At 38.3% G+C, this 19082-nt stretch overlaps 1 protein-coding gene across 3 annotated transcripts; it reads right to left on the reverse strand.

The window, feature by feature from the left end:
* Nucleotides 1-221: 221 nt before the first annotated feature.
* Nucleotides 222-18224, reverse strand: vps11 (VPS11 core subunit of CORVET and HOPS complexes). 3 transcript variants are annotated; one of them, XM_031744623.2, is made up of 16 exons: nucleotides 18038-18224; nucleotides 15986-16134; nucleotides 15764-15899; nucleotides 15516-15679; nucleotides 12625-12872; nucleotides 12221-12422; nucleotides 11942-12093; nucleotides 11507-11693; nucleotides 11209-11352; nucleotides 10011-10199; nucleotides 9748-9909; nucleotides 7174-7307; nucleotides 3970-4172; nucleotides 3653-3824; nucleotides 934-1156; nucleotides 222-761 (listed from the first exon to the last, which is right to left on the reverse strand). In XM_031744623.2, the coding sequence occupies exons 1-16, from the start codon at nucleotides 18210-18212 to the stop codon at nucleotides 597-599; spliced, it is 2805 nt and encodes a 934-aa protein (XP_031600483.2). In that variant the 5' UTR covers nucleotides 18213-18224; the 3' UTR covers nucleotides 222-596. The 3 variants fall into 3 exon arrangements, with proteins under 3 accessions (XP_031600483.2, XP_031600482.2, XP_031600484.1); XM_031744622.2 differs by having other exon boundaries at nucleotides 10002-10199; XM_031744624.2 differs by having other exon boundaries at nucleotides 10002-10199; nucleotides 15986-16093; nucleotides 17932-18224.
* Nucleotides 18225-19082: the final 858 nt, after the last annotated feature.

Below are 19082 nucleotides of genomic sequence, written 5' to 3' on the forward strand. Positions count from 1 at the left end.
TCAGTTGCAAATTACTACCTGATGTCACAATAGAATTAGAATCGGTGGTTTTTGTGCTTGTGTACAAAAGTTGTGTGCCAAGTCCAAATGATGAACACTTCAAAGCGAACAACATATTTCTACATACTAAAAATGCCATAAAATCGACAGTAATGTCAAAGAGCAATGTTGACAGTTTAACGGTTACAGAGCACAACACAAAAGATGTCAGGAAGCACTGAAACACTTAATCACGACTTTATTTTCAAATGTAATGCTCAGGTTATAGTGCCAGGCGTAATTTCAATAAAGATCAATGGCTGACTTGTTTTTGATTGCTATGTGCAAGACAGTACATACACATACACACATTAGCTAAAGCCTCCAACACGTGACTATTCAAATCACAGTATGACCATTTTAAAACAATTTCAATGTAGACAGTTTCCAGTCATTAGCCCAAACTGAAACAATTATGTAAAAAGGACCATCAAAATTACTAAAAGCAGGTGGTTTTAATGTCTGATAAATAAAGGGCCAACACATGTAGCATCTTGTCCTGAACCTGAAAAAGATGTAGCCTCTCAGGTAAAATTGAGATTCTAAATACAAGCTTTCTAGCTATTTCTCTTGGTGTGGATGAGAAGGTCCCTCTGCAGGTTGACTTCCAGATTCCCTACAGATTTGCTGCCAGGTGGGTCAGTAACTAGAGTCAATTTGTTGAAGACTCCTCGGCCAAAATAATCAGCTACTACAGAGAATCCATCATTAGAGCTGCGTAACTGTAAAACAGAGCAAAGACAAAAGAAAACTTGTATTTTCCAATATTCCTGTAGTGTTCAAATATAAGCTTTTTAAATAACAAAAGCAGGTTATTAGACAATATTAAAGCAGACTACGCACATATTCAACAAGAACACATTCTTTGGCTTTTGGTGTACGACTTATTGTTACCTGTCTGTTGAAGTGATCGTGCAAATCGCGTTTTTGGTCTTGGGCACGCAGCATGTCCATGACTTTACGGTTTTCTGGAGTGCAAGTTGGGCACTCCGCTTCGCTCTCAGCATAGCTTTCAAAGCAGTGTTGGTGGAAGGAGTGGCAGCACAGGAAATGAACAGATGGCAGGTCCAGGGGGCTGTTGCACATGTTACACTTTGTCTTCTGGAATATCTTGGCACTGTGTGGAAATATTAAGGTTAAGATTTATGGTCATACTTGGCAGTTTCTATAACTCTACAGCACTCTACTCACATGAGCAGTAAGAGATAATTTGGGTGCATAAGTAAATAGATGGTGACAATATTCTTTGTTATTTTGCTGCTGTACACTACAATAAGATTCATACATCTTACAATAGAAAGCAACATGATCGAGATGTGACTGGAGTCCAGACTTTCGAGTTTAATTTAAGGGGTTTACCAAAAATATGGCATTAACAGTTTCAGTTACTTTCATAATCTCAACTGGAAAATTAGTTCTCAGATACAAAATTGTGCTTGTATCGTGACATCAGAAGTTCATTAGAAGTACTCAATTTGCGCATACTAACTATTTAAAGGAATTTTTAGTTTGTCCACAGAGGTGTTGATATACTGTGCTGCCTGGTTCCTGATTTCTTATCTTTTGAATATTTGTCAGATTTACATGTTTCAAACTAATTTTATTAAAGATAACCCAAGTAAATACAAAATGCAATTTTAAATTATTATTTCATTTAGTAGGGTAAAAATAAGCTATCCAAACCTACCTGGCTATATGGAAAAGTAACTGCCCCCTAAAAATAATAAGTGGCTGTGCTACCCTTGACAGTTGGAGCTGAAACAAGCAACAGTAATAACAGGCAAATTGCTATGGATGAATTTTGGCCCACTCTTCTTTCGAGAACAATTTTTATTCAGCCACATTGGAGGGCTTTCACGCATAATCTATCCAGACTTTGACTAGGCTACTACAAAACCACCTTTTTTTCCTCAGGAATTCTGAGGTGGACTTACTGGTGTGGTTCCAATGTTTGTTGCATAACCTAACTCCGCCTGAGCTTCAGGCCAAAAACTGATGGCCAAATACTCCTTCAGAATTTTAGGGTAGAGAGCAAAATTCAAGGTTCTATTAATTACAACAAGTCGCCCAGGTCCTGAAGCAACAAAGCAGCTGCATACCTTGTTTACCATGTTTGATTGTAGGTATGATGTTCTTTTTGTGAAATGATGTGTTAGTTTTATACCAGATGTAATAGGGCAGAAACCTTCCAAATAGTTCAACTTTTCTCTCGTCAGTCAACAGAGTATTTTCCGCAAAATCTTTGAGATCATCGTGTAAAATGAGTCTTTGTTCCAAGGAGTGGGTTTCTGCCATTTTTGCCATGTCTGTTTTCCAATCCCAAAAGCCTTACAAATGGCTTTGTAACCCCTTCCAGACTGATGTCAATAACTTTCTAACTTATTTCTTTTGTGAACTTTTACTTTGTCATTTAAGTGATTTTTTTTTTTTAAATTTAATAGGTGTTTCACTAAACAGGCTTGGGTGTGTCTAGTGAAACTGAACTCATCTTTCCAAGAAAGGTGGTTACAGTCAATTAATGATTTCACATTTGGTAGTGATTTAATTAATTAAATCCTCATTTCAAAACTGTATTTTGTAGGTAGGTTATCTTTGTACTCACTCAGAAACATGTAAGTGTGACAAATATGCAAAAACAAAGTGAAATCAAAAAGGGGGTAAACACTTTTTACACAAGCTACACCAGAGAAGGAGCAGAGTAGGAGAAAGACAAAGAGTGTGACACAAAAATCAATAAATCCTTAAGGGGGGGGAGTTTCGCATCACCAAAAACACCTGGAAAATAGGATGTGACCAAGTTCAGAAAACAAGTTTTACTGTCAAAGTCAACAATAAAAGATTATTATTGTTATTACTTCATGTCTCATCAATTAAATACTGAACTGTTCACGGGGTGAGGAACCACAACTTAAGATTGACTGGACCAAGTGAGCTGGCCTATATCTTAAGAGTAAAGACTGGGGAAATGGAAGCCTGGTTCGTGACTTTACAGTGAGGGTCGTTTGCCTAATGAGCCAGTAAGCTGTCCAGGTAAGCCCACACTTCTTTCCATGCCTGGTGGACAATATCTTGTACCTGGTACGTGCAGTGTCACTCTGCGGTTTGCCGCTAGAGTGATGGGAAATTAATCTTTATGCACATAGACACAGAGTGGCTCGGCGACGATGACACCACAGTTCAGGTTGTTCTCTCTCAGTATTCTCCCTCAGATGCTTAGGACCTTATAGCAGCAGACATGACTCTCACAGTGGAAGTACTTAGAATGGGACAAATATCTGAGAAATTTATTAACTGCAAGTCATGTGGAAATGTCCCAGAAAATGACCTGAATGTGAGATCTGCAAAATTCCTATCTGATGAAGTTTTTGATATTTACGGACACTTTTCTTCCCAGCATCAGCTAAACACATCATGAACAAATAGCAGTCTGAGACTGTGTACCTCCACCTAAGCTGAAAAAGAATCAGACAAGTACACACCAAGCAAATCACATAAACCCTCTTAGCAGGGTTAAAAATAATTGTTACTTTCCAAATACTCATAGGCATGGGCTTGACATATTAGCTATGAAAGAGTTACGTTTACAGAAAATCCCATCCTTTATGTGACCAACCTTGTTTTGAGCTCCTGGATTTCTGAGCGAAGGTGAGCTGTTTCATCGCGATACTGTCGGATTTTCCGTTCATCATCCTCAATCTGTTGGTTCTCTCTAAGTAATTTGTTGATGAGGTAGTCTTTGATGACGGAGAGAGTGGCTGTCGAGTTGTGGGCTAATGTCTGCACCACTACAGCACCAAAAGAAAAAAAATATGATGTAGTGCAAACACTTTTAAAATTACATTCAACTGACATGATCTTTGCCCGAGCTTATACTGTAACGTGTGAATCACATTCTAAACAATCAATGCATGAAGATAAAAATGTACTTACCAAGTAATGGAGGCATCAGGTTGTTTTGATCAATGTGATGTAGGACCTCACTGATATAAGTTTTGCAGTCCTCTTCCTTTCTGGCAAAGTATCCCAGCGCCTGCTCCCAAAGGCAACACTCTTGGTCCCCATAACGTTTGCAGGCCTCCACTACTTTTCCATACTCCTCATTCTGCATGTGGTAGTGCATAATCTGCTGGTACCTGCATACAAACATCTTCAGTTAGTGATAAATAGTAAGATGTTCTAGCTTCACGCAGGGCTTTTTTAAAAAATAGAGCAACAAACTATTTTTCTAGGCTACATGAACATCGCACAAATTAGTGAGACATCATTTTTGCTTTAAAGTGTCAGTTTATATAAGCAACACAGCACTTTCAGAAAGACATGTATTGTAATGAAAAGTACTCTCCACTGCTGAGTAATCCATTATTGTAAATTTTAATGTTATTAGGAAATGATCAGACAAAAGAGGGTTTTTGGGGAATACTGTTAAATATTCAGATCTAGAGTCTGATTAAAGTGCTTTGTGCTTGTTTTGGTTTTTTTTAACATTATGAGAGAAGCCCATTCAGTTGAATAAAAGATTAAATGCTACATCAAGGCTGTGATTTTTAGTATCTGCATGGATGTTAAAATCACCCACAATAATTATTTGATCTGAGCCGAGCACTAAGTCAGATAAGGCTGAGAAATTAGATAGAAAATGAGTAAGGGGTAGGCAGATGACACATAGCAAATAAAACTGTTTTTGGGGGGGTTGACAGGATTAAAGCATCAGGCTTTCAAATGAATTAAAACTGTTTGGGTCTTTGGTTTATTAATAAGCTGGAGCGGAAGATTGTTGCCAGTCCCCTGATAGTTAGAATGGCTTGGGGGTGTTGATTCATTTAAGCTAACATCCTGCTGTAACCAGGTTTCTGTAAGGCAGAATAAATCGATTTGTTGATCAATTATTAAGTCATGTACTAACAGAGAAGAGAGGGACCTAATATTTAATAATCCACATTTCACTGTTTTACTCTTTGGTGCAGTTATGGATGCTATATTGTTTCACAGTGGTTGTTGGTGTCTGTAGCTTCATATGTGTCAAAACAGAAACATCAATAACCAGAATTTGGGCAAAAACAATTGTGAAATGAACAGGGCTTCTGTTTAGAGCCATCCTCCTCACCATCACCAGGAAGTCATTTTTAAGGAAGGGAAATGGAAAGGCTCAAGTATGCCAAACTGCACAAGAGCTGGACTTAAAATCAGTGCCAGGGTGTCTTATATATTTATAGGACAATTTTTATAATGAATCCATTTTTGGGGGGGGTCAAATCATCATTGGTATGTGCAGACGATTTCTCAATAGGCCTCGAGAACTATTCCTGAAAGCTACTTAAAGAAGTGACAAGCCTGCCTAAGACCGTTCAGGCTGTGTTGTAAAGTACAAAAGTACTCTTGCCAAATATTGACTTAAGGTTAATCACTGCAAATACAGTGGTCCCATGCTATAATGCGGTTCACCTTTTGCGGATTTTCTTTGTGTGCAATTTATTTATTTATTTTTTTGTTACAGCGCATTGTGTTCTGCGTCCTGATCGGCTGTAGACCAATGTCAATCGATCTCCTCCGTGCCGTGTCTCTTGCACAGTACAGAATGCGTTCAGCTTGTCAAACTTACATAAATCTTCGTTTGCTAGCAGTGTGACTATGAAGTGCTGCACTGTATGTTTGTAAGTTTTCTCCCCAACAAACACAACAATGTCGACGAAACGTTTTGCACCGTCAAAGGCACCTGTAGGTGCCTATGTTTTCATTCTATAATACTGGACTTATTTTTCTACGAAGGCTTGAACGTTGAGAGGGTTTAAACAAGAGAGAAAAGTGTGAAAATGTTCATGCCTGTCTGAGAAAAGTGTATAAAGTGTATAGGTCAGGGGTTTTACAGCCTTAAAACATCTGTAATAATTGTAAAAAATAAAGTTGACTACTTCGCAGATTTCACCTATCGCAGGTTATTTTAGGGAGTACCGCAATAAACAAGGGACCACTGTACTTCAATTTTTTCTAGAAAAATAAAAAGAAATGAGAGATGACTCATTCCTCTCATGACAGATCACAATGTCATCTGGAAACACAGTGCAAGTCAGTCCAACAAAGAATCCTTACCACATTGTGTAGGACATCCTAGCTATGATTTGATGCCCGTTGGGGCACTTTTGTGCAATTTTAAAGCTTTATCTGGAAGGACATTACACAAAGGAAAAAGTCGCTCCAACTGTCTGGTATGCAGCCATGCTGGTACAGCTGTAACTCACAAGTCAGACCATTTATCAATTTGATGGAATAAGTTTCAGTTTCTAACAGATAATTACCCAAACCATCACCCCAAAGAGAACATCTAAGCTATGGGGTTGGACTTAAAAGCTTAAAAGGAATTATCATGTTTTCACAAGAGACTGGAACAAGTAAATTACATCAGTTTTATAAATAAGCAGTAAGTTTACACAGGCAGGATCACTAACAAACAAACAACCTTTACTTGTCACATACACAATCATACACAGTACAACATGTAGTGAAGTGCTTGTGTCCGAGCTGCGGACAGGCTGCAGACGTAGCCGTGCCATTCCAGGGCTTGGCTTTAGCATAGGTAGGCAACAGGAGTGACCCGTAAGCATCTTTTTCTGACGTACACATAAGCTGAGGATGTATAAATCAATAAAGCATCCTTTATTGATGTGTAACAATGATCCAATGTTTTGTTACACCTCGTTAGACGAGATATATTGATGAAAGCTGAGTGTCTTTTTAAGTGATTCATGACTGAAATTCCCCATGGTTAGGTGGCTCTGGTGAAAAGATTGCATCATGCACTACGCTACACTACACTACACATACACTACCTACACTATATCTGAATCCAGATCCAGATTTAGAAATGATCATTATTACATATTACTACTGTATTAGATTCAATAACATGTTAGGGTTATGTTTAAAACATAAATTAACTCATAATGAGTGCATTTGTCATCATTAATATTCAACCACAAACAATGACACAATTACTTTATTTACTGAATTAAACTGGCTTCTGCTGATACTGACACATCTTACAGCTTTCATTCGGTTTTACCTATCACACTAAAACAGTGAATAATGAGATTTTGTGAGGTGGCACTTGATAAGTATTCAGACTGTTTGATCACTTACAGTTTGCCTTTTTCATACAGGTAGAGGATGCCTTCTTTGAAGTTGTGCATCTGGCAGAGGACAAGGGCCTTGTCAAACACAGTGTTGTCACTCCTCAGTAGCAACACAGCTTCCCCCTGCAGGACCTTTTTCCTCTGCCAAACAGAATGAGAAGCAGAAGTATTTATTACATATTCAATAAATATTGAGTTTTATTAAAAAAACGCCAAATGAACACAGCAGTTGCCTCGAAGCACTGAAATGTAATATGTTTGTTTTTGTTAAACACTACTATAATGAACTTTAAATCAAACATTCAAATCTGTAGATTATCTGCTTTAATTCAAGTGGTTTAACAAAAGTTTTGCATGAAATGTTTATGAGTTAAAAGTGTTTTAGTCACTTCCTCATTTTCTGAACAAAATAACATTATTTTAAATGTAGTATGTATAAAATTGATTCAAGTGTTTTGCAGTTAACATTTCAGTTGCTGCCTGTAGTTTTTTCCTCAGTAACTAAAAAAAATGCTTTGTTGGATTGAGATGAGGTGACCAAACCCTTGGGTAGCTTTTGTATAACGCTTTAGGTCTTTATTCTTTTGCACCGTGAAGAGCTAACCCATCCGTTTCGCAGCATTTGACTGAATCTATGCAGACAGCATAGCCTTGAACACTTCATTTCAATTTAATTCAATTTAAGAGTTATTAAAGTAAGAGTTAAATTTAATAGTGATGTATAAACTAGAGAAGTGTGCAACTAGTTAACTAGATGACTAACTGTCATTGTTGTTACTAGATGTACTAGTCATTTAATCTAATTGTTAAATTTTTTATTGGTGCACAATTCCGGTAAAATGATGTATCCTAACTGTTATGCAGCCATCTGCGACCAGATGAAGATGGAGCATTGTTTTTGAGAAACGCCATGAATCTGTTAGTCTAGGCCTGATCTTTTTGTTAACACTATTAGAATGAGATTGCTCATACAAGCAGTGGAAATGAGAGTACAGTGATCCCTCGTTTATCGCAGGACCCGCGATAAGTGAAATCCGCAAAGTAGTCAACTTTATTTTTTACAATTAATATAGATTTTTTAAGGTTGTAAAACCCCTCACTACACACTTTATACACTTTTTTCAGACAGGCAAAAACATTTTCACACTTTTCTCTCTTGTTTAAACCCTCTCAAAGTTCAAACCTTTGTAGAAAAATAAGTCCAGTATTATAGAATGAAAACAAAGGCACCCGCAGGTGCACTTCATTAGTCACGCTGCTAGCGATGAAAGATTTATGTAAATTTGACAAGCTGAACGCATTCTGTACTGTGCAGGAGATAAAGCACAAGACTGATTGACAATGGTCTACAGCCAATCAGGACGCACAACACAATGCGCTGTTAAAAAAAAAAAAAAAAAAAAAAAAATGCAAAATTGCACACAAAAAATAATCCGCGAAACAACGAGGGTGCAAAAGGTGAACCGCGTTATAGCGAGGGACCACTGTATAGCTACTCCTCTTCAACATCGAAAAGAGCTTGCGAAGGCTGTCGCATCCTACCAGGAGGAGGCCCCAGAGGAGACCCATGACAGCCTGTAGAGATTACAATTCTTGACTGGCATGGCAACACCTCATGTTTCCCTGGATAAGATGGAAGAGGTGGCTGGTGAGAGGGAGGTTGATGGCTAGACAACTTGTTTTGTTGTGAATTTTCGAACATGTATCATTCAGAATACACGGCACATTGGACCACACCTTTCATTCGTAGTTTATCAGTATTTCCAACGTTATTTTTGGTCATATTTTGGTAATTTACGAACATCTTTTGTAGTTTTCATATTATATTGATTTATTTTAAGGGTTTTTATTCTTCGTCATCTTTAATGTTGTAACATTGCTTCCACCATATTTAACAGAACATGTGGCATGCTTATGATCATGATTTTTTTTTTTGCTGGATCCCACGCTAGAATTTTGTCTTTGCATCACTTTGGTACAAGTTATTCTGTCTAAAGATTTCTTTTTGGGATGGCTCAGGAGGTAGAGCATGTCATCCACTAATCTGTTGGTGGTTCGGTCCCTGGCTGCTCCAGTCTGTGCACCAAATATCCTTGGGCAAGATACTACCTCAAGTAACTCTCCAATGCATCAATTTTTAGAAAGAAAGCACTTCAGAATAGAAAAATGTGCTGGTGTGAATGAGGTTGTATAAAGCACTTTGAGTCCTCAGGCAGAGTAGAAAAGCACTAAGAAAGAACTGTGAGCGTAACCAGTCTTTTGTGTCTTGCTACAAACCCTCTATATTTCCATTCATGAGAATCTGTTTCTGTTTCTTTTGGTACATTTTTAAGAATGGATCACATTTTCAATCATTTGGCCGATCCACAAGTTTTTATAATGTTCCATATAGGTTTGTTTTGTCTAAATATTTATTGAAATGCTTTTATCCATATAAAAAAAAAGTTTATTGTGAGGATTTTATCCTTGTTTAAAATAAATAAACAAGTAAATGAAAAAAAAATTCCTGAAAGGACAATCACACTCGATTTTAAAAATCTTCATGGCAGCTTTTATAACTGTCTAAATGTTATGCACTGACCTCAGGATCTTGTTCATGTGCCCAGTCTTGCAACCGTAGTTCCAGTAGTGTGTCATACACACCCTGGGGAGAACGGGGGTCCACCTCAATCATGTGCTCCAGGAAGGCTTTGAGCTCCCGAGGGTTATTGGCAAAAATCGGGATGAATTCCTCCGAGTTTGCCTAAAAAACAAACAGTAGGTGAGGAGAATATTTCTGATAAACACTTCAAATATTAATGATTATCTAGGAGGATAACAGTATTGCTCAGAGACCTTACTGACCACACTCCTGTCCAGGCTGTCTTTTTCAGCAGCGTCTCCACTGGGTTGGTAATTAGTGCATAAGCCCTTCAGGAGGAGTGTGGTACCTTCAGGGACATGGTGCATCAGTGTCTTGCCATAACGCTTCATGTTGCTTTCAGCTTGTTCAAAAGGCAGACGTCCAATGTACCGCAGGCCTTCTTGATAATTCTGTGGGAAAATATCCACTCTCCATTAGAAAAAGAGTTAGTATTTAACATATTAAGTAATTTATATTTTATTTTTGATGTGGTATAAATTCTAAAATTCTAGCTGACTTCCTTCTTGAGTAATTGCATTCACAAGATGATCAGAAAACTTGACATCTGACCTTGCAGTCACTAAAGTTACTAAAATTCCAACTTGTTTGAGCTTTTAATAGTAGATGCACCTATGAAATGAATTTGATAATACTACATTGCTCCTTCGGGTGTCCACACTGCCAGCCCAAGGTTGGGTGAGGACACTACCCCCCATTAATTGCTCTTATCTTAATTGCCCCTTGGGGATAAATAAAGTCTCTGTGATTCTGATTAACCTTTTACAGCGGAGGGGTAAAAAGGACAGGACTGTGCACAAGTTCACAAATAACTTTTACAATGTTAAAAGGTCTTAATTAGCTTTAAAAATTATTTTAACTAATCACCACCTCATACCAATAATAATCAGTCATGAGCTGCTCTAAGCAGTTGTGTAGCACTGCTTAGAGAATATAATACTATGGCTACGAACATAGCAAACCAATTTGTGGGAGCCACTCATAACAAAAATTCAACATCAGTAGATCCATTTTGCAAAGAAGTCCTGTAGTGGAATGGAAGAATTCTGAAAGCAAATATCACAGTGACCGTAACACAAATCCAAGATATGCCTTACCTGAAGATCATCTCAAATCTAAGAGCACAAAACAGTGCATGCAAGTCAAGACAGTCCAAGAGCGTCATAGAAACAGAAGCCTTTGAATGAAAAACGGAACAAAATCTCCCAGACCAAATCTGAAAGACTCTTAGTTGCTAATAAAAATCTTTTTTTACAAGTTGCAATGTTTGCCAAAGGAAGCGTCACTTAGTAATGCATTGGATGGCTTTTTAAGGTTAAGAAAAAACAGAACAGGACAATTCTCAGTAGCCCAGAGAAGTGATGAACATCCATCTCTAAAGAAAGGTTTGAACATTTGTACCTTCAAGTCCTCCAGCTGGATCTTTAGGTACCACTCATGGTGCATATGTTTCTCAGCCAAGAACACAGCGTGGCTGTGGTAGCCAGCCTGCCGGAGAACCTTGATGGCGATTTCAACATCAAAGTGTACTTCATTTTCACTGCTCTGTTTAAGTACAGTGTGGGAAGACAACACATTTATGATATATCAACCATTATTGACTCTTGTCAATCTAGGTTTTAATGACAGTCCAAGTGAAACAGCAGTCTGAATCATCAAAAGCCCAACACCTCAGTGCTCATATTCACCAGTCAGTCACCTTAATGAACTCTTCCAGCTTGGAACTGTCCTTGAGCTTGGTATAACAGTTGAGCAGCAGTGTAGTGTGATCTGCATTGGCCAATGACTGCCTGTGCAGGGCTTGCAGATAGGCTGTCAGATTGTGGATCCTCTGTGCATCTAGAAATTTCCTGATGACATATGATGGCTCCAGCTTCCCAATGGTGCTGTGTGAAAGCACAACGTATTTTTAAGAGGGATTTTATTAATGTCTCATTTGATCTGTAATGTAGTAAATACCTCAAATATGTTTAGTGATTAAAACACTTGAAAATTAAGAAATTATAATAATTTCATCATTCAATAATAAAATTTCTTAATTTCAGCACTTGCACTCTTTTCAATAATTGAACCTTTGAATAATGGCAAAACTCATTCTCATCCAGTAAGTTCCAGTCCTGGCAAATGCAATTACCGAATGTACTGCTGAATGGCACCATCATGGTCCCCCTTAAGGTACAGGTGATCACCATATTGTCTGAAGATATCTGATACCCCATCACTGTCCAGGTGCTGACTCTTAGCCAGGTTTATGGCCATCACAAACAGATTCTTCTTAAACAGCATCTTTAAAGACAAACATTCAGGTAAAAGTTATTCTACCCGAATAACTAGATTTATAGATGATTCAATTCACTGTTCATCACTGCTTTTAAACAAGTTCTCAATCAGCAGTTACAGAGACTGAACTGACTTCCAGTTTGGTCTGTGTGTCTTTCTCCTGGAGAACAAACATTTTTCCATCTCTGGTGAGAATGTAGAAGGAACCCCACTCTGCTACCACGTCAATGACATCATCAAAAGAGGCACTGTAGGCAATGAATTTGTTGTCCAGGTCATAGATAGTTAGCAGCTGTTTGTCTGACGGCGAGGTCTCCCCACTACTGAAGCATGTCCTAAATTAAAAATGAATAGAATCATTAGTCTCATAGGACATGTGTTTTTCTAAGTCACCTGATGAATATGGATTATTGAATTAAGATTTGCGATTTAAAGACAGCTTTGAATAATGGAATATTAAAATTCAATATTCTCTTCTTTCAGATGGAATACTCCACGAATATTATTGTCACCTCATTCTTTTAGTTCTGTTCTTACTTGTTGGGTGACTTTACATCCCTTATGAGTAAAAACAGATATCCACGGTGCCAGTGGACCAATAGCTTGTGTCCATCAAAAGCAAAACAGGGCCCTCGTTCATCAGGCTGATACAGGTACACACATTCTTCACCAGCTACAATGAACTGAGAATCCTGGGATGGATCTGCCAACGATGAGCAGCGCAGTGCACAGCCGTGTGTATCCAGCTCCACTTTTGGATACTCCTTGATGGACAGGGTGTAACACTAAACAAATAAAGATGACAAAGAGTACTTCAAATAACACTCTACAGCTGAAAGACTGTATGGTCACCTTTAAACTATGAGAGCATGCTCTTTAAAACTTACTGGATAAACAAGGTATTCCAATATAAAACAGAAATGAGCACACCTGTGTGTAATATCACTTAAATGTCCAATACTTCAAATAATCTCAACTCTTATGAACATTCAAAAACATTTAGATAACATCAACACCAGATTTTTCTCACATTTCAATCTATGGCCTGCGTTTACTGCATGTGTTCTTTTTGGCTCCACATGATGATTGTCAGCCTTTGTAATGATAGAACATCAAGATCACTGACCAATTAAATCCTCAGTGGAAACAAAGCTGCATAAGTAAACTATTGAAAAGACAATACAGACTCTGCACAATCTAGCACTCAATAATAGATGGGTATGTGTCTTGATACTAGAGATGGCACGATACCACTTTTTTATGTCCAATACCGATACCATAAATTTGGATATCTGCCGATACCGATATGAATCCGATATTGTGTGTTTTTTAATCAATAAAACAGTTTTTTTAATATCTTGCTGCATTTTGTATAAGTTCATACTCAGTTTAAATAAACAACAACACTAAAGTTATTCTGTTATATCTGTATGTAAAAAATACACTGCACCCAAAATATTTCACAGTTCAGCAACACTGATCAATCTAATAAACTTAAACCTACACCATCCTTCCTATTCTGGTATTTTAAAGAGTATTTAGCAGAAATATCAAGCAACCTAACTAATAGCGTTGCAAACTCCCAGCAAAAAAAAAAAATAGGGAACCACCCCCCACCCTCCACCTCATGATGCTTAATCGATGTAATCAACATTAATTTGATGCAGTGTGAAAAAAAATGCACAGAAATAAATTATTTTTCAAGAATAATTAAATAGATTCAACATCTTTCTTCAACAGAATTGCAGACTGCACAGATGGTACCTTCCCAAAGGAAAAAGTACTATAGCTTACTAGGGTATATTAGACTTAACAGTTACTATATACAGTAATGGACTTCTATACATTTTACATCAGATTAATACTTTGGGTGTAAGATTCAGATAATTATTTATTAAAAGCTAGATATTTTAAATGAGAATAAGAAAGAAAAGTATGTCTTTGTGCCCCCTTTTCCCTGTTAATGCCCTATCGGCCCCCTGACTAAACTTTGCTAGATCCGCCTGCACAGTTACCAGCCGTCAGCTACGAGAAAAGGATCCTGGTCTAGAAAGTAATATTAAATAAATTCTAACAACAGCTTATCAAGCTTAAACGTGCTGCTGTTGTTCAGCCGCTGGTTTCCTCTTTCTGGTGCAAAGTGGGCCAAAAACAAAGAAGAGAGACAGACTCGCGACAGAAAAGCTGATCAGCTGATCATTGATCAGTTTCACGATTGAAGTAGCGGCAGGAGAGGGAGGGAGAGAGAAGAGGCACTCGCTCCATATATCGGTTGTTAAGCTTAACATGGGAACGCGTTACAAACATTCAGAGATGAACGTACACACTTGCTTTACTTCTCTCTGGGATAACTTCCTCGGAGATGAAATGCTGGATTGCTAGGAGGCTACAAATACACACAGCCGCTCAATCACGTGACGCACACTGCTCCGACATGCTACGGTTATGAGCCGAGTTACGCCGTGTTTCAAGTTTTGTGAGGTACTTTTTTGATATTTAATGGATCGGATTACATTTTTTATTTCTCTCCGATATCCGATCCAGTAATTTACGTCAGTATCGGACCGATACCGATACCTAATATCGGATCGGTCCATCTCTACTTGATACACGCTCAATAATCCAAGAAATTAATCAATGGCCAACAAACAACAATCTCTGAATCACTGAGGGGGACTAAGGGTACATCTTTCACCATCTTACAATACCATGATTCCCCCAACTCTATGCAAATTGTATTCATAGGCAGTGACTAAAGGTCACTGCCCATGACTAAACTGACATATTAATGATAATGAAACTGATCTTGTGGCTGAATGTTATGCAGTAGTGCTGACTTTGATTGTTCTTTTAATAACTCTGAAGACATCACTTGGATGAAATGTTTCTTCTACCTCCTCTTTTCTCCATCCTATATCCAGGTGAATCGAATCAACTTCTTAAGATGGCTAAGTGCTATAGATACTGCATAGTATCACAAAAACCATACTTAATCTTTGGCACAAAAGTGAAAGATTAAACTTTCTTAGAAACCCAATGCATATTGGAGAAGATTCTTTGGTTAAATAAGCAAAAAACAAATTTGTCAGGATCAAATGAGCATATCTGGATTATGAATGGAACAGTGCTGACAGTCAGTTCAAGTCTAGTCATTTCTGCAGGACATTTAAAAACAATGGCTGGTGACCAAAGTGCTGTACATCAGCGGTCCCCAACCTTTTTTGCACCACGGACCGGTTACTGTGGGTCCTGTACTTTTTTTTATATTAGTAAATGTAAACCTTTGCTTTTATGTAAGATTTAAAAGTAAATGCCAAAGTGTTCAACTTTGAAGGAATTTAGCGGCTGTTAGGTCACTTTCATTAGTTGACATTTCAGAGATATTGCACAGGATAGTCCTCATTTCTGGATAGCACTTGGTGACTTACGTAGACTTTCTCCAGGGTGGCAACAAACAGATGGGTAACTTTTGCTACTTGGCGGAAGGCGAGGCCAGTGACAGGGCTAGCTCCCTCGTGCAGAGTCAGAGTTTTACTGTGACGATCTCTGGTGATGTCACCTTTGGTCAAAACCACACTGCCATCTGTGAAGCCTGCCAGGAAACACAAAATCTGCTATAACCTGTCAGAATGACGACTGGGTCAGTAGACCAAAAGAACCTTTCTTTGAGTCTTACCAATTGCCATAAAGTTTAGGTTTTCGTGCACACTGAGGCAAGAAACTTCAGTTGGTTTGTTGCCTGGAATTGCAGGAAAAATCCTAGTGCAGAGGGGATTTCCACTGTCCCTCTTGTCCAAGTTCCAGACCTTTACCTAAGAAATAAGAATTATTCAGTTTAGCAGTGGTTTCTGTGTGTGTGTTTTGAAAATGAGACTTCTCTGGGAAACATCAGGCTTACTACAGGGTTTATTCCATGTTCATCCTGACCCACTGATACAAGGATGCTGTGCTGCTTAAGCTGGTAGAGATGTGTAACTCGCAACTTGTAGGCCTGAAAAGACATCAGCTGCAAAGAGCGCATCAAAAGCCAGATCTTACCTTCCATATGTAACACTACAAAGGTTAAGGACAATTATATTTACAAAAAGATTTCTAAAATACAAAAAAGCAGTTTATAAAATCTCTGCAAAATTAATTTAAAATAATACCCCATCCTTTTCTCTTTTCAATATACTTATATAGATGTAAATGCTTACATACTATATGCACAGTATATTTTATTTTAATATTATTCATCAAGACCTGGTTATAAGTTATATTGTGAAAGTGTCAGATTCCTTTCATTTGTAGTTTCATACTCGTGACTGATGAGGAAATATCTGAATTTATTAATAACGCTAGACCTTCTGCCTGTCACCTTAACCCACTTCCACTCAAGCGGAAGTCCTGTTTATCCACTCTCCTGACGTTATTCACTCTTGTTTAATATCATTGTTCCGCTCTTAAAACAATTGTGATAATTCCAACACTTGAGAAACCTGGTGCAGACCCTTTCACCTTAACTACCTTTTCTTTCAAATGAAAAACTTACTTTCACCTTACTAAACAATGTTTAACCTGTTTAAACAATTGCAGTCTAGTTTTCAGCCACAGAAACAGAAGATCATTTGTGATTTTAACCATACTTGTGCTGCTCCAGTTGTCAGTGGTGTTTCCCAGGGCTCTTTCTTAGATCTCTATTTTATTATTTATCTTTTGGTCACATTTTTATTAAATCGGGCAACAATTTCATTTCTATGCCAATGACACCCAGCTCTGTTTGGCCATTAAATCGAGTTCCGCTGTCTCAACTTTTTCTCTCACTAACCACACTACCTGCTTATGTGAATTCAATCATGATAAAACAGATGTTCTTCTAGTAGAAACCAAAAATCTTTCCTCCCTCCCAGGTTAAAATGATATCAGACCGTCTGGAGATTTACATTTATGTAGTTGGCTAAGCCTACCCCTTACAGCTCTTGTTTATGCTCTGGTTACAGTAAATCCATCCTCTCTGGCTCACCACAGACACCTCTATTGCCTTAAACTTTCCAAAATGTAAGTGTTCGTGTCATTACCAGAACCGCTTTCAGAGACCATGTGTACTTCTGTCACTCAACTAGCATCATGTAAAATACTGAATCAATTTTAAGATTCAGCTTCTTAATTGAACTTTTTCCACAGTCTTGCAGCTTCATGATTTTCTGAACATCTCAGCTGAGTGGCCCTTTTTCTTTGAAACTGTCTCCCGCACCACATTCCCAACATTTATTTAACATCTCTTCATCTTAAAAGCCAGTCTTAAAACACATATTCATTCCATGGTGTGTCTTAAAGGTGCCTATTAACAAAATGCAATATTATAACAATAATATTTATGTAGATGCAATGGATATAATGGATATAGGCGGATACTAGGCCAGTATTAATCATTTTCTAAAGCCGTGTCAGTCTCCATCTGATACCCGTGCAAGGCGGTTATAATAAACTCGATTAGCATCTAACGTGCTGGTGTGCATCTCAACCCTTTCTGTTGTATACTATTTTTTACGAACTTTGCGCGGCTTTTTCCTTACTTTTTCTTGCTGGAATAAACAGGATGACTAACTACAAGTTCCCAGTAAGGCTAAAGATTAAGTGGGAAATACGTAAAATGTAGCTTTAGGCGGAAAGAAATCCACGAGGGTTCGTGGAGTCTCAGACAAGCAGTCGAGCTTCAACTCCACCGTTAACGTATACATTTGCAGGTAGCTTGTTATGGCGCAGAAAACGAAGCCAGCCTAGCTCTGTCGCCGCCTACAACCTACTGCTTGAATACCCTGCAAAGACAATAGTTACTTATCTCGAAGATATGCTCTACATTACCTGAATTTAACTTTTACTTTCACGAATTCTGGGTTACTTAGCGTCAGTTGTCAGCAAGCTAGCATCACATCAGCTAAGGTAGCTAACTGTTGCCATTTAAGGATATCTCCGAGAACGATATGACCCCGACCGGAGTCAGAAGCCGAGATCCCTTTAGGGAGAGGAAAGTTTTTCCCATTGTCATCTGGGTCCTTCACTGTATCCTTATCAAAGAAGACAAATTTTCTCCACTGTAAGAACGCTGCCATTTTGATAGTATTGGCAGACTGGGGTGTTGTCATGTGACACGTAAGTCACATGACCAAATCGCTGGTTCTTCGTTTCCTGGCTATAGCAGGCATGAGGCAGGCCTGCAGAGAAAAAATGTGTGTATTTGTTTATATAGCAGCGGTTACACAGTTTACAGTTATATATGGTACAGATGAAGGTGAGAGGGGGGTTACTGGGGCTTTGTTAGGTACACCTGTTTAGCAGATCCTAAAAAAATATCTAATCAACCAATGAAGTCACAGTACCTTAGTGTATTAAGGCAGAGATTCCCAAAGTGTGGGGCCCGCCCCCTAGGGGGGGCGCAGAGCCATTGCAGGGGGGCGCGGTATGAAAAGAAAAAAAGAAAGAATGCTTGGACACTGCTAGCGTAATTGACAGGTTATTGACGGGGCTCCCACACAAACGCAAAGCAGGAGATGAAGCATCGCCAAATATGTTTCCAAACCAACTTCCTTCTGTGGAATAAGGAATATTTTACTGCTACTTATACTTATTATTGGCACTATCATTGCATTAATTAACATTGCATTAAACCACATAACAAGCATTTGTAATAATACATATAATCAAGAAGCAGGCTTGAGTGAAGGCCTGAATGTATTCAGCTTCTTGTTGCATTTGAGTTTGCCTAGCAACAGGTGACAGAAGGAGGACAAGTCCATGGGGACCTCAAAGGCCTGAGATCATCACCATATTTGGAGGATGCCAGAAAGGGGAACTTCTGTGTCTGTATTTATCTCTTAGAATAGATCATTGTCTGTACAAGGGGCAAAGAATGTTCTTAAGATGCAAATTATGTGCTTGTAAATGCATGAGGGGGCGTTATAATACCCTGACAATATAAAAACAATCTGAAGTGTATTTTTGGTTGGGGATTTACA

This window comes from Oreochromis aureus, linkage group 10, assembly GCF_013358895.1.
Source record: "Oreochromis aureus strain Israel breed Guangdong linkage group 10, ZZ_aureus, whole genome shotgun sequence".
Classification (NCBI taxonomy): Eukaryota; Metazoa; Chordata; class Actinopteri; order Cichliformes; family Cichlidae; genus Oreochromis; species Oreochromis aureus.

Excerpts from the sequence above, each read along its gene's own strand:
- vps11 (XM_031744622.2), bottom strand. The coding sequence starts at position 18,212 with ATGACAACACCCCAGTCTGCCAATACTATCAAAATGGCAGCGTTCTTA. Across the intron at positions 16,135-18,037 it reads GGGTCATATCGTTCTCGGAG|ATATGGAAGGTAAGATCTGG; the intron begins ATATCCTTAAAT and ends TTGTAGTGTTAC. Across the intron at positions 1,157-3,652 it reads ATCCAGGAGCTCAAAACAAG|TGCCAAGATATTCCAGAAGA; the intron begins GTTGGTCACATA and ends ATTTCCACACAG.